General features: G+C 39.6%; 1 protein-coding gene across 1 annotated transcript; it reads right to left on the bottom strand.

Moving 5' to 3' along the window:
* Positions 1 to 9,462: 9,462 nt before the first annotated feature.
* On the bottom strand, positions 9,463 to 18,618 carry prox2 (prospero homeobox 2). Its single transcript, XM_079370202.1, has 5 exons — positions 18,534 to 18,618; positions 15,478 to 17,037; positions 13,477 to 13,584; positions 11,919 to 12,113; positions 9,463 to 9,863 (listed from the first exon to the last, which is right to left on the bottom strand). The coding sequence occupies exons 2-5, from the start codon at positions 16,990 to 16,992 to the stop codon at positions 9,696 to 9,698; spliced, it is 1,986 nt and encodes a 661-aa protein (XP_079226328.1). The 5' UTR covers positions 16,993 to 17,037; positions 18,534 to 18,618; the 3' UTR covers positions 9,463 to 9,695.
* Positions 18,619 to 19,528: the final 910 nt, after the last annotated feature.

The raw sequence follows: 19,528 nt of genomic DNA, 5'->3' as shown, positions 1-19,528 counted from the left end.
TAACTCCTGATTTTGATGTAGGTCGTTCATACTGTCCTCTTCTTCATCATCCTCGTTCTTGTAATCTTTTCCATATGTTGCCACATTCTGCCATAAAGTGTCATTGATGTCATCAACCACGTTACCAGTTAGCATGCCCCTCAAGCACCTGTTTTTTGGTTTTTCCACGTTTATTTCTGTTTTTTCTTTATTTTTTAATCATTTTTTTTTTGCTAACAAAAGTACTGTCCAGTCGGTTCACTAGCACTGTACTACTCGTCAAACAAAAAAATAAGTTGAAGTTGATCCTATACTACATTAAATGTTAGCATGAGGTAGGCTACCCTATGTTCCCCCCTCTCAATTACTAATTTCTACAACATGATTCTTCTCATCAATGAACAGTCGTATTTGCAGCCGAGTTCTTTCTTGAAACTCTCATTTCAAATATCTACAATTCTGTGTTACTAGTTATACTTTTTTAATGTAGGATATTCAAAATAGATTGGCTGCATTATGATTTCTTGATTTCCTTTTTTTCATTTTGGAAATATGAAATCAAAATAACAATTGTGATGGGCTTTAGATATCTGAAATTATAGTCATAGGAATTGATATAGTGAATAAGAAATATACGATACAATATTATAAACCTTGTTTTAATTTAAATCTAATAACAAGTCACAAAGGTCAACAGTAACACCAATTGCACTACTGAAACATCACTATTTAGATGTAAGATGTCATAATAGTTAGTTTGATATCTAAACCAAAGCAAGTTGACTGTCTCTATAAATTACATTTTCTGGGGGGAAAAAATGGATATGAAAATGATACTTCAATTTGCATGACTATTCAGAGCGAGCTGATTCTAAGGTTACTCTGAAATTGAGTTTGGAAAGGAAATAAAACCTTTTTTAAAGAGCGACAGATCTGATCCCCTATTAGCCAAAGTCAAGAGACAGATGCTTATGGTTTCACTGTCATCACTAAATACCTAATACTTCTCCTTAAGCCATAGTAGGGAGCTCCCATGTGAACACACCAGCCATTCACAGTAGGACCAGGGTTAACAGAGCCTGTGCCTTTAATGACAGGAATATCTCCAGGAATTTTAATTAATTTTCCACTCTTAGCAGCTGAATCTGCGTTAATTTCCCCCTCAAGGACTTTTACAAATTTCATCATTAATAAAATCAGACATTCAATTAGTCCCAAAATCCAGATTGCCAACTGTTTCATAACAGTCCTGGTCTGATTTTCTCTTTTTTATAAGGTTGGCTGAAAAAAAGTAAAAACTAATTTCATTAATCTAATTGTCATAACTTGAAACCATCTCTTAATTAGTTCAAATTAATATGATTAATCACAATAATGACAAAAACTCATTCAATTACAGGTTTTCAATGGCAAGTGGATGTGTTAGGGGTGATAGGGGCATAAAGGATGAGGGCGGGAAGCAGAGCTGGCTGTGAGAGACAGGATTGGCCGTGATTATTCCAATGACTGACAGGTTATCAATCATGCTGCACTTTTAATAAAGGCGGTTGGAACTTCAGTAAGAGGCCTGGCTCAGTTGTCTTCTTTCTTGTTTTATTTCTTCAAAACCCTTTGGAACTCTCCTTATTCCTCCATGAAATATGATCCTTCCTTGGATGACTCGAGCTGCACATTTTAATGAAGAGAGCGGTGTGCATAAAAACAAAAATTGACTCATCCATATGTAAATAAAATGACTGGAATGCATGTGCTCATCTCCACCTTCCCATTATTGCAGAAAATTGCATGCATTTATGTGCTGGAATGACATCACTTTATTATCATTTGTCTGAGTCTGTGCTAAAGCTGCAGATGAGTCTGCCGCCTCTCTGCAGACATATGGATCTGAGGGATGCTGCCTGCTGCGCTGCTTTCAATCAGGGCCACTGATCTAACAAAGCAGGGGAGCAGAAGCATGTCACCATTTGTCACATGCCACTGGGGCACAAGCTGAGCAGCAGACGCACCCTCAGGTGCTGTAAGGCCAGAAGGGAGAGCTGCAGCTGCCAGTCTCAGGCAGGTTCCCTCTTGTCCCTTGCTGTCGCCTTGGGACCAGCCACCCAAAATCGTCCCCAGCCAGTTGTCTGGGACCATTTGACCTGTGATCCACCCATCTGGATTGAGGGCTGCACTGAGAGGACTGCTATGCCTCCATCACCCTGAGGAAGGAGTCTGATGATCTGAAGTCCCATCTGGGGATTGAGATCCCACTGGAGAATTTGAACCTTGGAATCCTAAAGATACAGTTTTTTTTCTCCCCCTTTTAGTTTCCTGCCTGCATTTTCTCTTCATGTTGATCCTCTCACTCCAAAGCTATCAACCTGAGCAAGAGAATTCACCTGCCACCTCAGGTAAAGTCAAGCAAAGCCTACTCAAGTGTTAAGCAAAGCAACGCATAGATACATATGTTATGTCTCTGTGACAGTGCTTATCATGCAGCTCAAGGGCTCCCATCTTTTACCCAATGGTTATATCTCACACTGCATTGGATCCATGTCTGATGCATATCTTTACTGACAGCATAGTTGAAAGCCTGTAAGCATGACAGACATGTAAAAGTGTACATTGTGCACCCCAAGTGTGCTGTGACTTTTAAGTTGCTGTACTCTGCAGCAGCATGTGTTTACCGCTGCCTTTGTTTGCGCAGCCCAGTGATTAGAGGCTATTGGAAGCGATGCAGAACCAGACAGTGAGCAGTGCCATACTTACAGGATGCTGTGACCACATGGGGCAGCATATGGAGCTATTTCCTCTCCTCTCTCCAGGACTTTTTAGACATGTCAGTTGGGCCTTAATCAAGCATTTTTCTGCATGAGGGGACAACTGGAGTATCTGTGCCGAGCTGGCTTCTGTGCCCTGTGGGTCTGCACCAACACAGTCAATCAATAGTACCCATGCACCGCTGTGTACATAACGCAAACACATAGTAACATGCACACAAAGAGTTTACCTCTTCCACATTTAGGAGCTTATTCTGTCCTTTTATCAAGCCAACATGCATTGGACTATCTCCTTATTGTCATAATGTTTTTAATCAGAGAAGAGTGAAAACTGCCTGATGGGGGGGGGGGGGGGGGGGGCTATACCTCCATAGTTCAGCCTTCCAGAGACTCAGGGACAAAAGGGGCATTTTTCAAGGTCTAAACCTACCCTCCCCTCATGTGCACAGCCATCTCTGAGTCCCCAGCCACCCTTGAGAGGGAAGCACAGCCTTCCATGTGCATAAAGTTGAAATAAACTGCAGTCTGTATTTTCATTGGGGAAAGTGAACCCAATTTACACGCTGCTCCATTGGAGATGAGCACTCTAGCGTACCCTAGCTGGTAATCTCGCCCAGATTCCCCCCTTTGTGTCCCGCATTATTGTTGAAATAAATAACCTTTCACTGCAATCAGTGTGGGGATCTTCACTTAAATTATCGCCCCGCAGATAGCTCACTCATGATCTGCTTCTATATCCATTAACTATTCGGGAAAGTGATTTATTGGTGAAGGGTAAGAAAAAAGGAATGAGGAGGAAGGTAGAGGAGTCACTTTGGTTAGACAATAGTGCCCTCTACTGTAGAAAAGTGGATTGTTTTTACCGTGAGGGAACGGAGACTGGCACCGACAACATCTTCAAGCTGATGTGATGGTGAAGTTTCAGTGAGGGCTTTCTTTGTATGCCTTCCAACCTGAAAACAGTTCATGTGACCACTAATAATGACCACATTGAGAAATAGGGACCAAATTAAGCAATAAAAACAAATGTAAGACCAGAAAAAGATTGGCAAAACCACAATATGACCAGTTCTTTACTCAGCAACCTTTCATATCTGCAAGTATATGGGCATCAACATCATGCCCTCTCTCAGTGGCAAGCCAAGCCAGGGCTTTGGCACCGAACCCCCCTCCATCCCTCAATCCCTCCTCCGCAGTCCCTCCTTCTCCACACTCCTGTGATGTGTCGTTACACGCTCGGCTGGCTCCTCTTCCATGACAGACTGTTACTTCCTGGAGCGGAAACGCATTTGATTGTTAACATCTGGGCCATTACAATTGCAAACTAGGGCTCTGTACATCAATCAGGAAGTGATTTCAAAACAAAGAGACCGTCCTCCAATCAATCTATCGGGAAGCGGGGGCATTACATGCTCCTGTAATCCCGGCTAATTAGCGGGATAATGGGAATGAGATTTATGAATGTGCTGAGGAGGTGTGGAGGTGCGAGGGCACACTCAAATTAGCAGGGATGCACAACAGCCAGGGCTGCAATAAGGAGGATGTGCTGTTGGTTTTTATCAACTTCTTGCCGCCTGGACACCTTTGGCTCGGCCTCACTGTGAATGGAGCATCACAGGCTAATGTACAGGCACTGTGTGAAGCACTTTTACACTACATCAAATCTCTGTTTAAAAAGGGAGATGCATTTTGTGTTAACATCCCCCAGAGGAGCATTTTCAGTTCCTTATAGCTTCTGTTCGACATCTGGTATTTCACAATAAAGGAAGAAACTGCATCATCACAAAGTAGAAATTAGACAAAAGGAATGGCAAAGGACACATTCAATGTATTTTTAATCCATGCATTTAGACTCTTTGGAAAAGTGGTTTTCAATCTTCATTCTTTAATCTTTTCAATCTTCAAACCAGAAATCCCTATCAAATGTTTTTTTTTTTTAAATGGCCCTTACAATTTCCACCCCAAACAAAAAGACTAGAAGATGTACCTATACCATTTTTTTTCTAATCAATACAGATGACAATATGTTGACTAAATGAAATTACCTGATTCCAGTACTTTACAAAATGTTGATGTTGACTTTTTCTCAGCTCTAATAATCTTCATAAGCACCCATGTCTATGTGAATTGACCTGAAAACAGTGGATTATTTGGGGGTTAGTAAATTACAGTATAGGATTGGTGCATTGACGGATGTTGTTGCCAATACCCAATGTACTTAAGATACCAGAACATTACTGCATGCACAAAAACACCTTATACACATGAAATCAGTAAGTCTGGGTTTGTGGCCTAGGAAGTTTATACAAACAAAGACATGGTCATGGTGTTATTTTCGACATTAGAGGAAACAAAAACAGAATTTAAAAATAAGCAAATTAATCAGCTGTATTCCTAGAATAAAATAAATACATGAAAAATAGATAAGTATAACATGTTTTCTTTTTGGTGTTAAGAGAAGAAACAATGACTTAACACATGTTAGTGATAAGGGATTGTGTTTTCTAATAAAGAAGCTCTGTTTATTCAGGACTGTATGCAACATTTTGGTTGCAGTCAAATCATCTTCACCTGTTTCCCTGAATGTTACCTTTGTTCTACTTGATGGCAAAGGAGCAAAATAGGACAACAAATAACCTTTAACCATTATATTTATGTTCTGTTTTCGACAATAAACTAGAAACAGACTCACATAAAGAGTGGTAAAATAAAACATCTATTGAGGATGAAAACATCCCCTTGAATCCCTTTCCAGGATCATTTGAAGCCTTATTGAACGAGGCAGAGCGCTGTGCAGCAGTGTGTGTGAGGCAGTGCATCCCTGGAGGTGGCTGCCATTGGTGCCACCCTGAAGCCTCTTCCTCCCCAGCGGCCCCGCAGCCTGACCTTGCCCGCTGGCGGGGGACATCTCCCATTAAAGCAACGCATTGTGATAAGGCCATTTCTTTTCCTTCAGCATCCCTTTAATGTCATCCCTGAAATATGAAGTCATTAAGCGATATTAAAACAGTGCTGACAAACTAATTAACAGAAGACATTATACGGGATGGGCTCGATTAATCCGCTTTAATTGCTCTTTTAAATGGGGGCTCCAATTAAAATTAATAAAGATTTAGTGGTGATCACACCAAACTACACCAAGAAGTGGTTGTCTGAAGGGCAGCCTAAAGTCAGCGGCCTTACATTCTCAAGTTACACTCCCTTTTGCTCCCTGCGCCCTCCCAGGGTGAGAATGCTAAAACTGTGTATCTGAGCGGGAGATTAAACAGGGGGTCTGTCCCAGCGCCCCCTAGTCCCCCAGCTCCTTTTGTCTCCAGCTCAGAGGTTTGATCCTGGTTTTGTCTTTCCAGGACCCTGCTAAGGAGACACTCGGCTCATTTCCCGATTAATATTTCACCACACATACGCACTGACTGTGCACAATCAGACATGCTTTTCTAACAATATGTAGAAAATAAGAAGCAGACAATTAAAAAAAGATTTCACGGTGTCCATTTCCCTGAAGTCTTTACACTGTGAGGAAAAGAAAGTCAAACATGGTTGATATATTCACTGGAACAAGTGCTCCCCTTTGTGGAGACTTTAGTACACAACAGGCTCTGATAGTGAATATTTAACGACCAAAACACTGATTTATAGGGCAGTTTATCTTGAAAGCTTTTTTTGAAGTGCTTAAAATATTGCATTCCAATTGTTTTTGACAAAACAAATCAATACAGTAAAATAACGCCCTCATCTTGGTCTTAGCTGCAGAGTCAGTCAGTTAGACGTTTTAAAAACAGATATAAAAATCTTTGAACAATGATTTGCATGTTTCGTTGCTGAATTCTTCTTATTCATTGTTCCTTTAATTTCTGTCGTTGTTTTCTGTTTTAGTTTATTGAATGCAAATCTCTTTAGTGCGGCTGTTGGCATGGACTCCTTAAATAAGAGATTTTGTTTCTCAAAGGAAATACATATGAATATTTGTATATATAATAATAATTTCTTTTTCTATCTCATTTCATAATAATAATAATAATATATCTATATTGTCAGACATGAAGGACTTTGAGGCTAGAGTAAATGTGTATTATAGTAAAGATTCACTAGATGATGCTGTTACTCTTTTCTGTTCATCCACCCCCAAGAAGCAAAGGATCAGCCCTGATATTCAACAAATTCATTGTAAAATGAAAATAAAGTACAGCTTAATCAAAAAACTTTAAAAAATAAATAAATCTGAGGTTAAATGCATAACACAAAGACAGTGGTTTTTTTTATTTTATTAAATGTTATCACATCCTGCTGCCTTTGTCCTTTTCATTTCATCTTCATTACAAAGCCTGCTGTTTTATCGGAGACTGTCTATTACAGAACATAATTTCATATCTGTCTGTTTAAGTTGAGGGTCTGTCAGCCAGCGGCGGCCCAGTCACTGGAGGTATATTCTGTTATTTTCTTTCATTATATCAGAGGTCACCAAGTCTTGTTCAGAAATTGTAACACAACAAATTAATTTTGAGCGACTCTCTTTGCTTCAACCAGAGGCATTTTAATTGAGTTGAGAATGTAAATCAATTTACTGAAGAAGACTGATCTAATTGAAAAGAAATGTCTATTAAAAGATTAGTGAGCATCATTGTCTCCAGTCTGTGTCATCAACCAATCCAACTAATGTTTTAATTTCCTTAATGTTATCATTTCTGATGTAATTGGTGCTTGGGTGCCTAACAGGTTTTTCAATTAAATGTTTGGTTTTGGGCGCTGACGACTTATTCTCACTATAGGGGAAAAGAAACAGAATACTTTTATAGAAGTGGTTCATTCTGTTTTGAAAGAAATATTTTTTTTTCTTTCATTTTGAAGGGACCTTGTTGTTAGTTTAAGTATGCAAATACATGTTAACTTCTTCACAGTGAAATATATGATTGGACTTAAATTCATTTAAATTATTTTGTTATTTTGCTGTTTATGTTCAACTTGAGGTCTTAAAAAAAAGCTTTTTGTGACAACACTGAACGTATGTGTATTTGTGTGTGTTTGTGATCAGCACGCTTTGAGGCTGTGCCTAGAAGAAAGAGTCAACAGGCTGGTGGAATTTTGCTTTGGTTGCACAACTGTGATATGAGGTCACCTCGGCATTAGTCATTAGGAGGGAATGCATTGTGGCTTTTTTTTTTTAAGACATGGCAGTTGTCTGCATCCGCACGGGACACACAATGAATGCAGGCCTTAGAAAGTTGACTTGAACTGAGCTACGGTGAACAATGTGAACAGCATAGTTTGGGGGACATTTAACAGCTGGCTGCTGGACACGGATTAGAGGCACCTTAGGGGGCTTGGCGGTGACACACAGTGTTTTCATAGTGAGAATTGAACATTACTGGTCAAGAAAAAAAAAGCTGTCTTATTTCTTTAGTTGTGAAAAAATGTAAATAAAGAAAAACAAACATAACAGCTTCACATTATAATTTAGTGCATCTTTAATTTCAATTATCATCCAGTACAGTTTTGCTGACTGAAATGTGAAAATGATTGTACTTTACATGACCTTTATACATGATATTAAAACCTTTGCAGTGTTTTCACATGCACATTCTGCCATACATAATTATAACACATAACAGTAGCATGAACAGTTACACAACACACACACACACACACACACACACACACACACACACACATACACACCTAGGAAATAAAGTAATATTAAAGCACAGTAATACTGACAGCCATTTGCCAAAAAAAAAAAAAAAACTCTTCCAGGTCAACTAAATCAGGCTACACTAGAGTTTAATAATACTGAAGAGAAAGATAACACTTGTAAACATTTTTACACACCTAAAAACTCTCTAAATGTGATGAGGCAGAGTACCGTAAATTCCGTACTATTGAGCGCACCTGGATATAAGCCGCACCGGCTAAAAACAAGTAAATAAATGTATTTGTACATATATAAGCCGCACTTGATTATAAGCCGCAGGTGTCCACGCTATAACAAGAGCTATTTACACAGACGTAGGCTACCGGTAACATCCGCAAATACTGTAGCGTCCGTACGGACGTTAAAGGACGACGAGAGCGTTCAAATAATAACTTTTAATAACCCGATCACTGTCGGCCGTGACCACGCCGTTTACAGCAGAGAGCAACACCATAACTTGCTGTAACAATCCAACTCTCTCCTCCAGCGTTCTCTCATACAGCCACTCAACACGTTCTCGCTGGTGCATTCACTGACTCTCCACATAATCGGATTTATGAACACATTATCAACTACTGACTTTACAACATGAACTGTTACAATACGAAGCCTAGCCGACGGTGTCTGTAACACGGCTGATGCAAAAGATGACCGTAATATATTTCACAAGAAAAAGTCCATCCATTCACTGCCTCAGAATGACTTCATTACTCACTTCCTCAGTCTCTGTTGTCGCTGTCAGTGTCATCTTAACGTGCAGCAGCTCTGTTAGCTTCTTTGACAGCCAGGTCGATCGCCTTTAACTTGAAAGCTACATCATATGTATTTCTCCGTGTGTTTTCCATGATGAGGGTGCGTGCATGAAGCGCAAAATGACTGATATTAAGATCCGACGTGACGAAGTCAAATGTTTTTGCGGCAGAAGCTCATTGTCCCCCATAAAAAATCCATGCATTAGCCGCACCGGAGTAGAAGCCGCAGTGCTCGAAGTGTGAGAAAAAAGTAGCGGCTTATAGTCCGGAATTTACGGTATATAAGAGAACACTAAACAATAGAATAAACCACAAGAGCATCAAGAATCATTAGCTTGTTGGTAAAAGTAGAACATACAATATTTAAGACTAGTTTCATCATTTTTTAAATGTGTTTGTGTTCATGTGCTTTTACAGATCTACAAAATGATTCATTATCCAACACCTACATTTCACCTCACTAAAATGCACTACAAGAAAGGATGATAGAATAATGTTACTATCCTCTGTTTTAACCTATAAATAGGAGGATGTCTTGAACTCCTCAGGCACGTCGCTGTCCAGTTTACAGATCACCTTGTAAATGGCCTTCTTCCAAGAGGGGTCTGAATCTTTGGCTGCAGAAATGGCATTGTAGAATTCATGCAGGGTGATTTCAGCCACCTCCAGGAACCTGTCTGGAACCTGCAAAAAGAGGAGAGGAAAAGAGGAAAAGTTGAGACAAAAGATTATTCCTACAGCGAAGAAGCTCTTTGTTTAAAGCTGTATTACAATCAGTCTTCCTTTTCCTCAAAGTCAGGTACATATGATATGCAGACCTGTAGCGCAGTTCTTCAAACACTGAAGCTGATGAAAGGGAGCTCACCTCTTTGTTCTCCGCACACAAATGCAACGCAATTAATGTTCATTTTGGGGCCTCTTTGATTAACCAGTCTTGTTTTCTTGAATCTAAACTCACTACTGGAGAATTTTCTCCCCGGGGACTCTCTCTCTCTCTGTCAAGATCAGTCAACAAAGTATGATTATGAATCCAACCAGGAATGTGGCCAGAATCTGAAGGTTTTAATGAATTGGTTAAAGGCCTGAGATGGTCAAACACCAAAAACCCAAATCAAAAAATTATTATAAGCCAAAATTCACCAGACAAATCCAGATAAAAAATGTTATTTGAAGATATAAAAAGCTATTAAGAAAACATTCCTGCAAATACTGCAGGTGAGATGCCTATAATTAAATAGTACATCTCATTTCAAGTATAATCAAATATACTTTACTTGTTGCATTGGCAGTTATTTTGTAAGTATAAAAAGCTATTTTGGCCTTATTCTTTGCTTTTATATCTTAAAATAACAAGTCTATCTGGACTTGTCACATGAATGTGGCTAATAATAAGTGGAATACACTTGCTTAGATCAACACACCAAGTCTAGATGCAAAGGATGCTGGGAGACAAACCGCCCTGCGGCCCTTGTTTCCCACCCACTGAACAGTTAGCAGTACAGTTGTTGGCACAAGTTATTTTCTTTCCCCTCATCTCCTGACACAAAGGCATCCCTGGGAAGGGAATGTCTTGGTCCCAAGGTAAAGAAAACGGTCTCATCCCTTTCCCACCAAACAGCCTTCTCCCCCGGCATCCACAGCGTCTTTCTCAGCATTCCGCATCAGTAGCAATCTGAGTCTCGCTCAGGCGTACTGGTTCTCTAATCCTGAGTTGTTTTAGTGGGATTTTGCGGCTTCCTCTTCCCACAGTTTGATAAAGCATCACTCTGGAGTTTAGATAATGGCTGTAAAGGCCGGCCAGCCACAGGTGCAGTGTGACAAACAGGTCAGCATGTGACTGCAGCAGCTACATGCTGACACTAAGACATACTTCAGCAGGTTAGTAAGTGCTGTGCTTACTGTCACTATCACAACTCTCCTTCTCTAAATAATTACTTACTGCTTAGATGAAAAGATTTATACCTATACATTTATATCTTAAATGGGGGGGGGGGGCGGCAGCCAGCATTGTTTAGCCAGAGGTAAGAAAACCCAGATACCAGCATTTCTACAGTGACCTATTCAACAATTTCTATCTCATTTCATAAATTATGTGAGGACCTAACCAACAAAACATGTTTATCCAGACAGCTGCTTGCACATAAAATGATATACAAAGTGTAAACGTGTGTGGTAGGTGGATTTGTTTACCTCTTCAGTAATTCAGGCTAATTGGTTCCTCACGTTTTACAGTCTTTGTGTTAAACTAGGCTACATGTCTGCAGATGTAGCTGAATGATGACCTGACAGAAATGAACCAATATTATTTCAAACTGTCTGCCAAAAACAGAATGTCGACTATACTTAAGTACCCTTAATTTCAAACGTGCTTTTTGAACGAAAGGAGGCCTAAAGCATTTGTTGTTGTTTTTAAGAAAAGAAACCTGTAGTGAATGAAAAACTACAGAGAAAGCCATCATTTCAAGACCGATTGAAAAACTCTGTCAAACAAGTCATGTGACCTCTGGAAGCGCTGACGGGAGTTGTATCAATTTTCAGACTTGAATTCACCTATGCTTGTAAACACAAATGGTCATATCCTGAAATGTTTAATATTTGTTTTAAAATAATAACTGTATGACCCAATCATTTTCTCGGTAAATAGAGAAAAAAGATCCAGCAAAATAAGCAAGATGGAGCTTAACACCAACAATAAAAAGTGTTAGATAAAAGGATGCATGACTAATCAGGGATACTCACATGGAAGTCATTGGCTTTATTGTAGTGCATGTTGAGTGCCCGGAATAGCTCTGAGTCCCTGCTGACTGTAATGTCTTTGACATCACTGATGCCGTCCACAATGGCCTGACGGGCGAACTTCTCCATCTGGATGTAGTAGAACTCCCTGAAGTTACTGAACCACTTGATGAGCTGAGAGGTGATGCAGCGGTTGAACTGCAAAATGAGAGAAACAATAGAGTATGTTATGCCATATATGTTTAAAGCAAAGGATCAAAGAGATGAAGAACTGACAAGAATCTTTTGAATGAATATCTCAGTGCAGAAGAACCACTGGTCCACCTGTAAAAAGGGCAAATGAAAACATCCTTATTGAGATATATGGAAATATGTTATTACAGAATTTAATTTAAAAAAAAACAATAACTCCAAGTAGAAAAGTAAAAACATTTATCTTAATGGTTTTCAATTATAAAATCAACCGTGTCTTTCTATAATTGCCTGAAAAGCAGCATTTGGTACCTGTAGGGCAAAATGCCACCAAATGGTCTGTCACTCTAAGCAAAATTAATTGCTCTGATCCTTTCCCACCCATATCCTGCATGAAAAAACATCTGTCAGGCCTCTGTGTTTCTAAACTCAGTCTTGACATTAGTCTTGTTATTCTATCTCCTCATCCAGAAAGACAGAAAAAAAATGCCTAAGGGCTGGGCAGGCATCAAAGACGCTTCTTCCCTCTGGTGTGGTTGGTGAGAAAGCGGCAGCGTAAGGACAGAAGGAAGCTTCCCTCTCATTGACTCGGGCTGATAGGATGGAATCAGACACTGGGATTAGGTGCTCTTTTGTTCAGTGCCACTTCCCACCACAGGATTGTAAGCAAGGAGGAGACGTTTGCAGGGACTGCAGCAACAGCATCCTCCCCCCTGACCCCGGGGGTCAGAGCAGGGGCCCGCACTGGCTCAGAAACGGGAGGGATGAGGTGGAAGAAGAAGAGAGAGCAGAGAAACTGGACAGGTGTTTGAGGGTATAACTAGAAGGGAGGCAAGAGAGGTGTATGAAGGATATAATGTTCCTATTTGAAAAGTAAAAAAAAAAAAAAGGCTGAAAAAAATAGATAATGATGAGTCCAGGGAACCAGATAAGGAGACAAGAGAAAAGTGGACACAGAAGAGAAGGCCTGACACGAGACCATGCAAGGCCAAAATAGACAGGATGTTGTGTTTAGGGCCAGCTCATCGCCGCCTGGTTGCAGCCGCACAAGTCTCTAATACCAACTCTGTGTTGACACTCAATAGCAATGCCTTTCCTACAGAGTCCTTTGTCACTCCATTTGCTGACTGGAGTGGCCTTTTTAAAGAGAGAATGCCCCTGTATCTCCCTCTGCCCCCAGGACATACTAGCAGCTCAGCGCCTTTGTTGTATAAACCCTCTGCCTTTTTGTTTCCCTCCTCCGACACACTGCTGATTTTTCTGTCCCAAACACAGGCTGACAAGTAGACACCGGGGAGTTCAGCGCAGGAAAAACAAATCCATGGGTTGTTTTAATAAAATTAGATTTTTTTTTTTAAATTTTTTTTACCTTAACATCAGGGAAGAAGGTTTTCAGCACGTTGGAGCTGGGGTAGCGGGTGTAGAAGAACATGAGCTTTGCCTTCTTCAGGTGGCTTGGGGTGAGACCCTCCTGGATGTTCAAATGAGCGTTAAGGCAAAAAAAGCTGATAATTAAATATATATAAAACACAAACAGAACACAGTCCCGTGCAAAGTGATAGCAGAGAAGCGGATTGTGTTGCCTCAATCTTCAGCTAAATTGGATCTCCCTAAAGAACAGCTCGACATTAGCCACAGAGTCAATAATGACCCTAACATGTGCTAATTGGCAAAACAGAATTACGAATTCGATTTGGGATTTTTAATTAGAGAGTGGAGCACTTCATGGCTGGCAGTTAAGACGGCTTGTTTGGAAATGTTTTGAAAAAGGAGCTGACTGTCTCATATAATTAAGTTGGTTTAAAGACAACATATGTTGCTGTCTTTTTTTCAGAAAACACTTTGCACAAATAATCCACAAAACGTAAACAATTCTTTTATAGATGTACGTGTTTTACTTTAAATAATTAAAATGTTTTCTCTCTCTTTCTCTCTCTCTCTATATATATAGAAAGACAATACATATCCTTTATTGAAAAACTGAATACATTCTATACCTTCTCAAGTTTTTCCCCTATGGCAAAGAAGACACTCAGGAGCGTTCCCTCTGTAGTTCAGCTTCACGCCTTAGGTCATAATATTTCCTTATCAGGTCACCACAGCGCACATTTTTTTAGGGATCCCTACCTTTGAAATAAGGAAGTTGGGATGAAAGATTGATGTGGTATTGTTCAAAGAGAAGCAGAGCTCTTTTGCACTGTAAAGAGAAAGTGAATCCTGAAAGGCATCACATAACAATAATCCTCTAATGCCTTGCAAAAATAAAATCAAGCCAAGTATAATTTGTATTACTTTTTTAAGGAGCTTGAGTGGAAAATCATTTACCTTATGATCAATAAAACATTTAATTCTAATAACAATAACATTGATATATCATTATTATTTGTATGATAACCTCTGCATGTTTTGACCAAATACTGCAAAAATGCTTATATTATGTTACATAATCATTATTTAGAATACTTCAGTATTTTCGCCAAGATTTTTTTTGAGTGAATTTCTTCCTTTAGGAAATAAATACTGTTATCTTGCACTCTTTCCATTGTGTACATCCTGACAAATGTATCCAACAACAAATGCTCAAGACAAGAGCTCAAGTGTTGTGGTTGGCAGGCACTTTTGATTTCCACCAGCACTCAGATGTGACCTTTTAGATGCACCCCTATCACTCTGATGATGGAGAAATAGATCCTGCACCTTTTCAAGTCTGAAAAAACGACGCTTCCTGAAACAGAAACCGATGCTTTCTCTGCCTTTGAAAATTGGCTTTTGTTCCCGGCAATTCTTATCAAAGCCTTGTATTCCTTTTTATTTGTCTTTTTCTAAACTTAAAGTCATTACTCGGCTCAGATTAAAGAAGACGCTGTAATTTTCTATGGGGTTAGCGAGATCAAAGAAAAAATTCTCCTTGAAGTTTGTTACTGGAACTGCCCATGCTGCAGCGTGCTTCAACCAGCCATTGTTCAAATGGAAGAGCTGAAATAGAGGGAGTGTGTTTGAAATAAAAACAGTACATATTAGAAATTATCAAACATACCCTGCTGTAATTTGCAATAGTTCAGAAAAATAGGATTTTAAATCACGGTTGTCACTGCACATTCTGTAAGTTTGACATTTTATGCCTTGAATATATTTACAATAAAAAGAATGCATCCTAAAAGATTGCTATAGTTTTATGTTTCTACAGTTTCCTTTTTTATGTTGCTTTTACTTTTAACAATATGTCAAAGCAAACATTGTTTTCTGTGTATGTTTTTTTTTGTCGAAGTTGTTAAATAAAATCTTAATTCTGCATCCAACAATGACAAAAAAAAAAAAAAAAGTAAAACCTGAAAGAGCCCAAACTATTTCTTTAGATTTGAAAGGATATATTGAGTGACATGTAGGGGTTTCTTTCAGCCATGCTCTGCAGCTCCCCACACTCAATCTTCACATGAGGGAGACACAGGTTGTCGACTGCAACTGCCCCAAGGGCCGAGGGACGAGGGTGGTGTCCCAGGTGGCTAGATGTCACCTTGGCCCTCATGGAGATGGCTTCCCAGGGCATCTCAACTGAGTCCGGGGAGCTCCTGTCCATGGATGGAGGCATGCAGGGGATTCCCCCGAAGCTGGAATGTGGCCCGTACTTCAGAAGATGCTCCAGGATTTGACTGTCATGGAGAGGAGTGGGGTAATTGAACTGAAACGGCGTCTGGTGCACAGGATAGGGCCTTTTCACTGTTTGGTTGACCAAGCTTACAGGGGTCATCGCCGGCTTGCGGACCACCAGGGACAGAGCCTCAGTCTGGTCCTGTGGGCTTTGGGCCTCGGAGCTTTCGTAATACTCCAGAGAGCGGGGTTTCCCTGCAGCCTCCTCTGCCAGGGGCTTTTCCTGGCTTGTTCCTACCTGCTGGCTCTTCCTGTCAGCACCCATGTTGAGCTGCAGGTCTGGAGAGGAGCACATGTGCTGCTGGGGGGACACATCTAACCCTGATGAGACTTTCTTGAAGACTCTGTCCACACAGTCATTCACAGCCTGAGAAAGCTCCTGCTTCAGAGTCTCCTGCAGGTTCTGACTTTCTCTTTGGTGGACCAGATAACCAGCTTTCATTCTGTCCTTAGTCTTCCTTTCAAAGTCCTCTTCAGTGCTTGTGTAGCTTTCTCCCAGGCTGTCATGCTCAGCAGCCAGTTCTGACTCCTCCATGTCGTTGTGTTCAGGGTCCTCCTGATTGTAAACTTGAAGGAACTTCTCCTGCAGCTGACGCAGGAGCCTTTGCATGCTGTGGAGCTGCTCCTTCAGCTTGTGACACTCCTCATCCTTTGTATTGCAGTTATCACTGTTAGCGCTTCCAGGACATCTGTTTGCCGGTCCTCCGATGCTGTGTTCCTGATGCTGAGGCAGCCTCTGTTTGCGTTTGTTCTCCCTGTATGTTTCTCTGGTCTCTCTTGTGTCTCGAGCGTCAGTGTCCAACTTTTCACTGTCTCCGTGTTGCCTGCTGTTTGGAGAGCCAGCCATCACCCTGATAATATTCTCCACCCTGGCCCTCTTGGCCTGCAGGTGGTCGCTGATGAGATGCTCTCCCTCGGGGCTGCTTCCTGTAGAGACATGAGCACCGGGAGAGGCAGCTTCCATCGTGCTGTCCTTAGACGAGACGCTGCTCTGGTCCTCCTGGCCGGAGTCAGGAGCAGCAGAAGAGGAAAGAAAGAAATGACTTTCATCTAGTGCCCTCTTGTTGTGGATTGTCTTGCGAAGGAGTTGGGAGATGATGGATCCGTTAGAGTACGAGGCCAGAGGCTCGTCGTACATGTTTCTGCGGAAGCATGGCAACATAATGTCAGGTCTGTCGTCTTCCAGGCAGCCTTCAGAGGAGCTGTGCATGTTCTGGTCGGGGAGACTGAGGTTCATACTTCACACACAATGTGGACTCAGAGTTATGTGAAATGAAAGAATCTGAAAACAGAAGAAAATTATAAGAACAAATGTTGGAAGCATTTAAGATAAGATGTGAAACAAATGAAAAAAATAGCTTTTTTATACATATACATGTTTCATTTTTAACCTCTTCTTTTTCACAGTGTGGTTTCTTTTTCAGCAATAACATAAAAAAGATATCTTTAATATAACGTGTCAGTATGTACTTGGCATTTAAATAAAAGGTCATAACATATCATGTGATATTTCTATATCGCTTGGATGTATAGTAAAGATATTTGTCAAGCGAGTCACTTTTTTTTTCTATAAAACCTTAAATGACTCATTTAATCATTTAAAGAAGAAAAAAATAATTAACAAACACATGTAGAGTTACTTCTAATCCAAAGAGCCCTGCATTATTAGCCATACCCTTAGGTCTACAATAGAAATATATCCTTTATCCTTACACGATAAGGGAGTGCATTTGTTACTATCATTTCATATTGGAATTGTAACAACAGTTAACACAAAGGATAAAAAACATAGGTAAAACATCCATGAAAATAAACGTCTGCTTATTAAAGCCAAAAAAGAGGCACGAACAGCTCTGTGTATGCATGATTTAATTAATAAATATCACACGGCTCTTTCTTATTCATTGATATTTTTTTTCTTAAGACTGAATCAAGAATTAATTCAAGGTCAGAAAATAAAAAGGTCGATATCTGGATTTCAGGGTCACTGCATGTATTTCCTTTAAGCTTATTTTCTGTGCTGTAGCATAGACCAACTCACACAAAAGGCTTTAGTGTTAAGAAAATACATTTATAAATGAATTGGACGGACTGCAAAAGTATTTAACTATTCTGCAGTTTTAGAAAATGGATTACCAGCAACTTACACTTTAGTTTATTGCCCTTTAATCATTTCATCATTAAATCAGTTTTAAATAAAATGATACTAGGAGAATGTAAATGCTTTAGGAGAATATAGAAAAAAAGAGTAAAATGTGCCACAAAGCAAAGTTTGACACATTTTAATCATCCTATCATTTTTGGACAAAGATAATGGTGTTAATGTTTCCTTTACTCTTAACAGTTTTTAAAATCCCAACAGTCTGTTGGTCAGGCCATTATATCTTAAAGCTGTATGTAAAGCGTTTAAACCATGTAAAAATGTTAAATATTAAGGTGGCTATACAGGACACTAAAGCAGGCTAAGTTGCAGCTATAGTTTCACTAAAAACTTTTACCCTTAGAATAAACAAGATACATGATCAAATAATCAAACCAATGTTTTTAGTCAAATCAGAAATTTACTCAACAACCATTGAACCCTTATTACCTGAAATACAAACTCAACAAACTACATAGAGCTGTCAAAGAGCAAACATATCTATTTTGGTCAAAACAAACTAAACTGAAGTAGTGGGTTCGATAAGCTGCAGACATGCACTTTTTCACAGCCCTAAAGAGCTGCAGTCGAGCACGGTTTACAGACAGATACACTGAGCGGCAGTGATGGGACCTTACCTGTTGCTGGGACGAGCTGCCGAGCTGCTGGCCTGCGCACACTGTCAGATACACAGCAGCAGCAGCACGAGGTAGAGGCGATGTATCAAACGGAGCTGGGGCGTGGCCATCTAAGAACAACGAGGTGGTCGAGCGTCAGCCACTAAAATTCAAGAAGAGGAAAGTTTCTGTTGTAAGGTATTGGTGCTAAAGTATAGTCATACAGTGACTGAATTGTGATTTTAGTAACTGATTGATTGATGCACACTGAATAAAGCAATGTCTGGGCATATGCATTGAATGTATACCTTCTTTTTTGTATTTAACTTTGTATTTTCACTTTGTACTTGCATCTTGACACCTTATTCTTTTGTTGATCTGTGGTTACATTTTTAGTATAGTTGCTTTGTAGTTCATCATGCTCTGTGTGTTCCTTTGAATTGACCCCCGGGGACAAATTACGTTTTTTTCCAATTGAATTGCATTCATACTTAAAGCCAAATAATACGTCACCACCATTTATGCATAGCTGCAAAAAAGAAGGAAAGAAAACAGAACTATTAAGCACGTGCATACGTAACGCAATAATCTAAATATACTTTTTTTAATTTTATTTTGGAGCCAGCCTTAACAATTATTAATATTTTCATCAATTGAAAAGAAGAAACTATTTTGGACCATCTATAAATTAAACTGAACCAAAACTTTACTGAAGTTAAATTATGCGTAATACATAGATCTCAGAACTTGTCCTATCCTTAAACAATTAAAAACAAAAATGAAAGTTGCAGTCAACTCAATCATTAGCACTTTGGGTTAAAATATTATCATTTTTTTTCTATTGTATTTTATTTTACATGGTTGATGGTTTTGTAGCCTGTTTTACTTGGGCTGTTATTGCTTTTATTTATATTATGTTCTACTTTGCTCACATGTTAAATATTTAAGATAAGATCTTATCGGTATATGCATTTGTTATTTTATATAATTTATTATTTTATTTAATTAGCACAGAG

Source organism: Symphodus melops, assembly GCF_947650265.1.
Source record: "Symphodus melops genome assembly, chromosome: 19".
In the NCBI taxonomy this organism is placed as follows: domain Eukaryota; kingdom Metazoa; phylum Chordata; class Actinopteri; order Labriformes; family Labridae; genus Symphodus; species Symphodus melops.
Note: the sequence above shows the minus strand (reverse complement) of the source record. Positions and strands in the feature narration are given on the sequence as shown.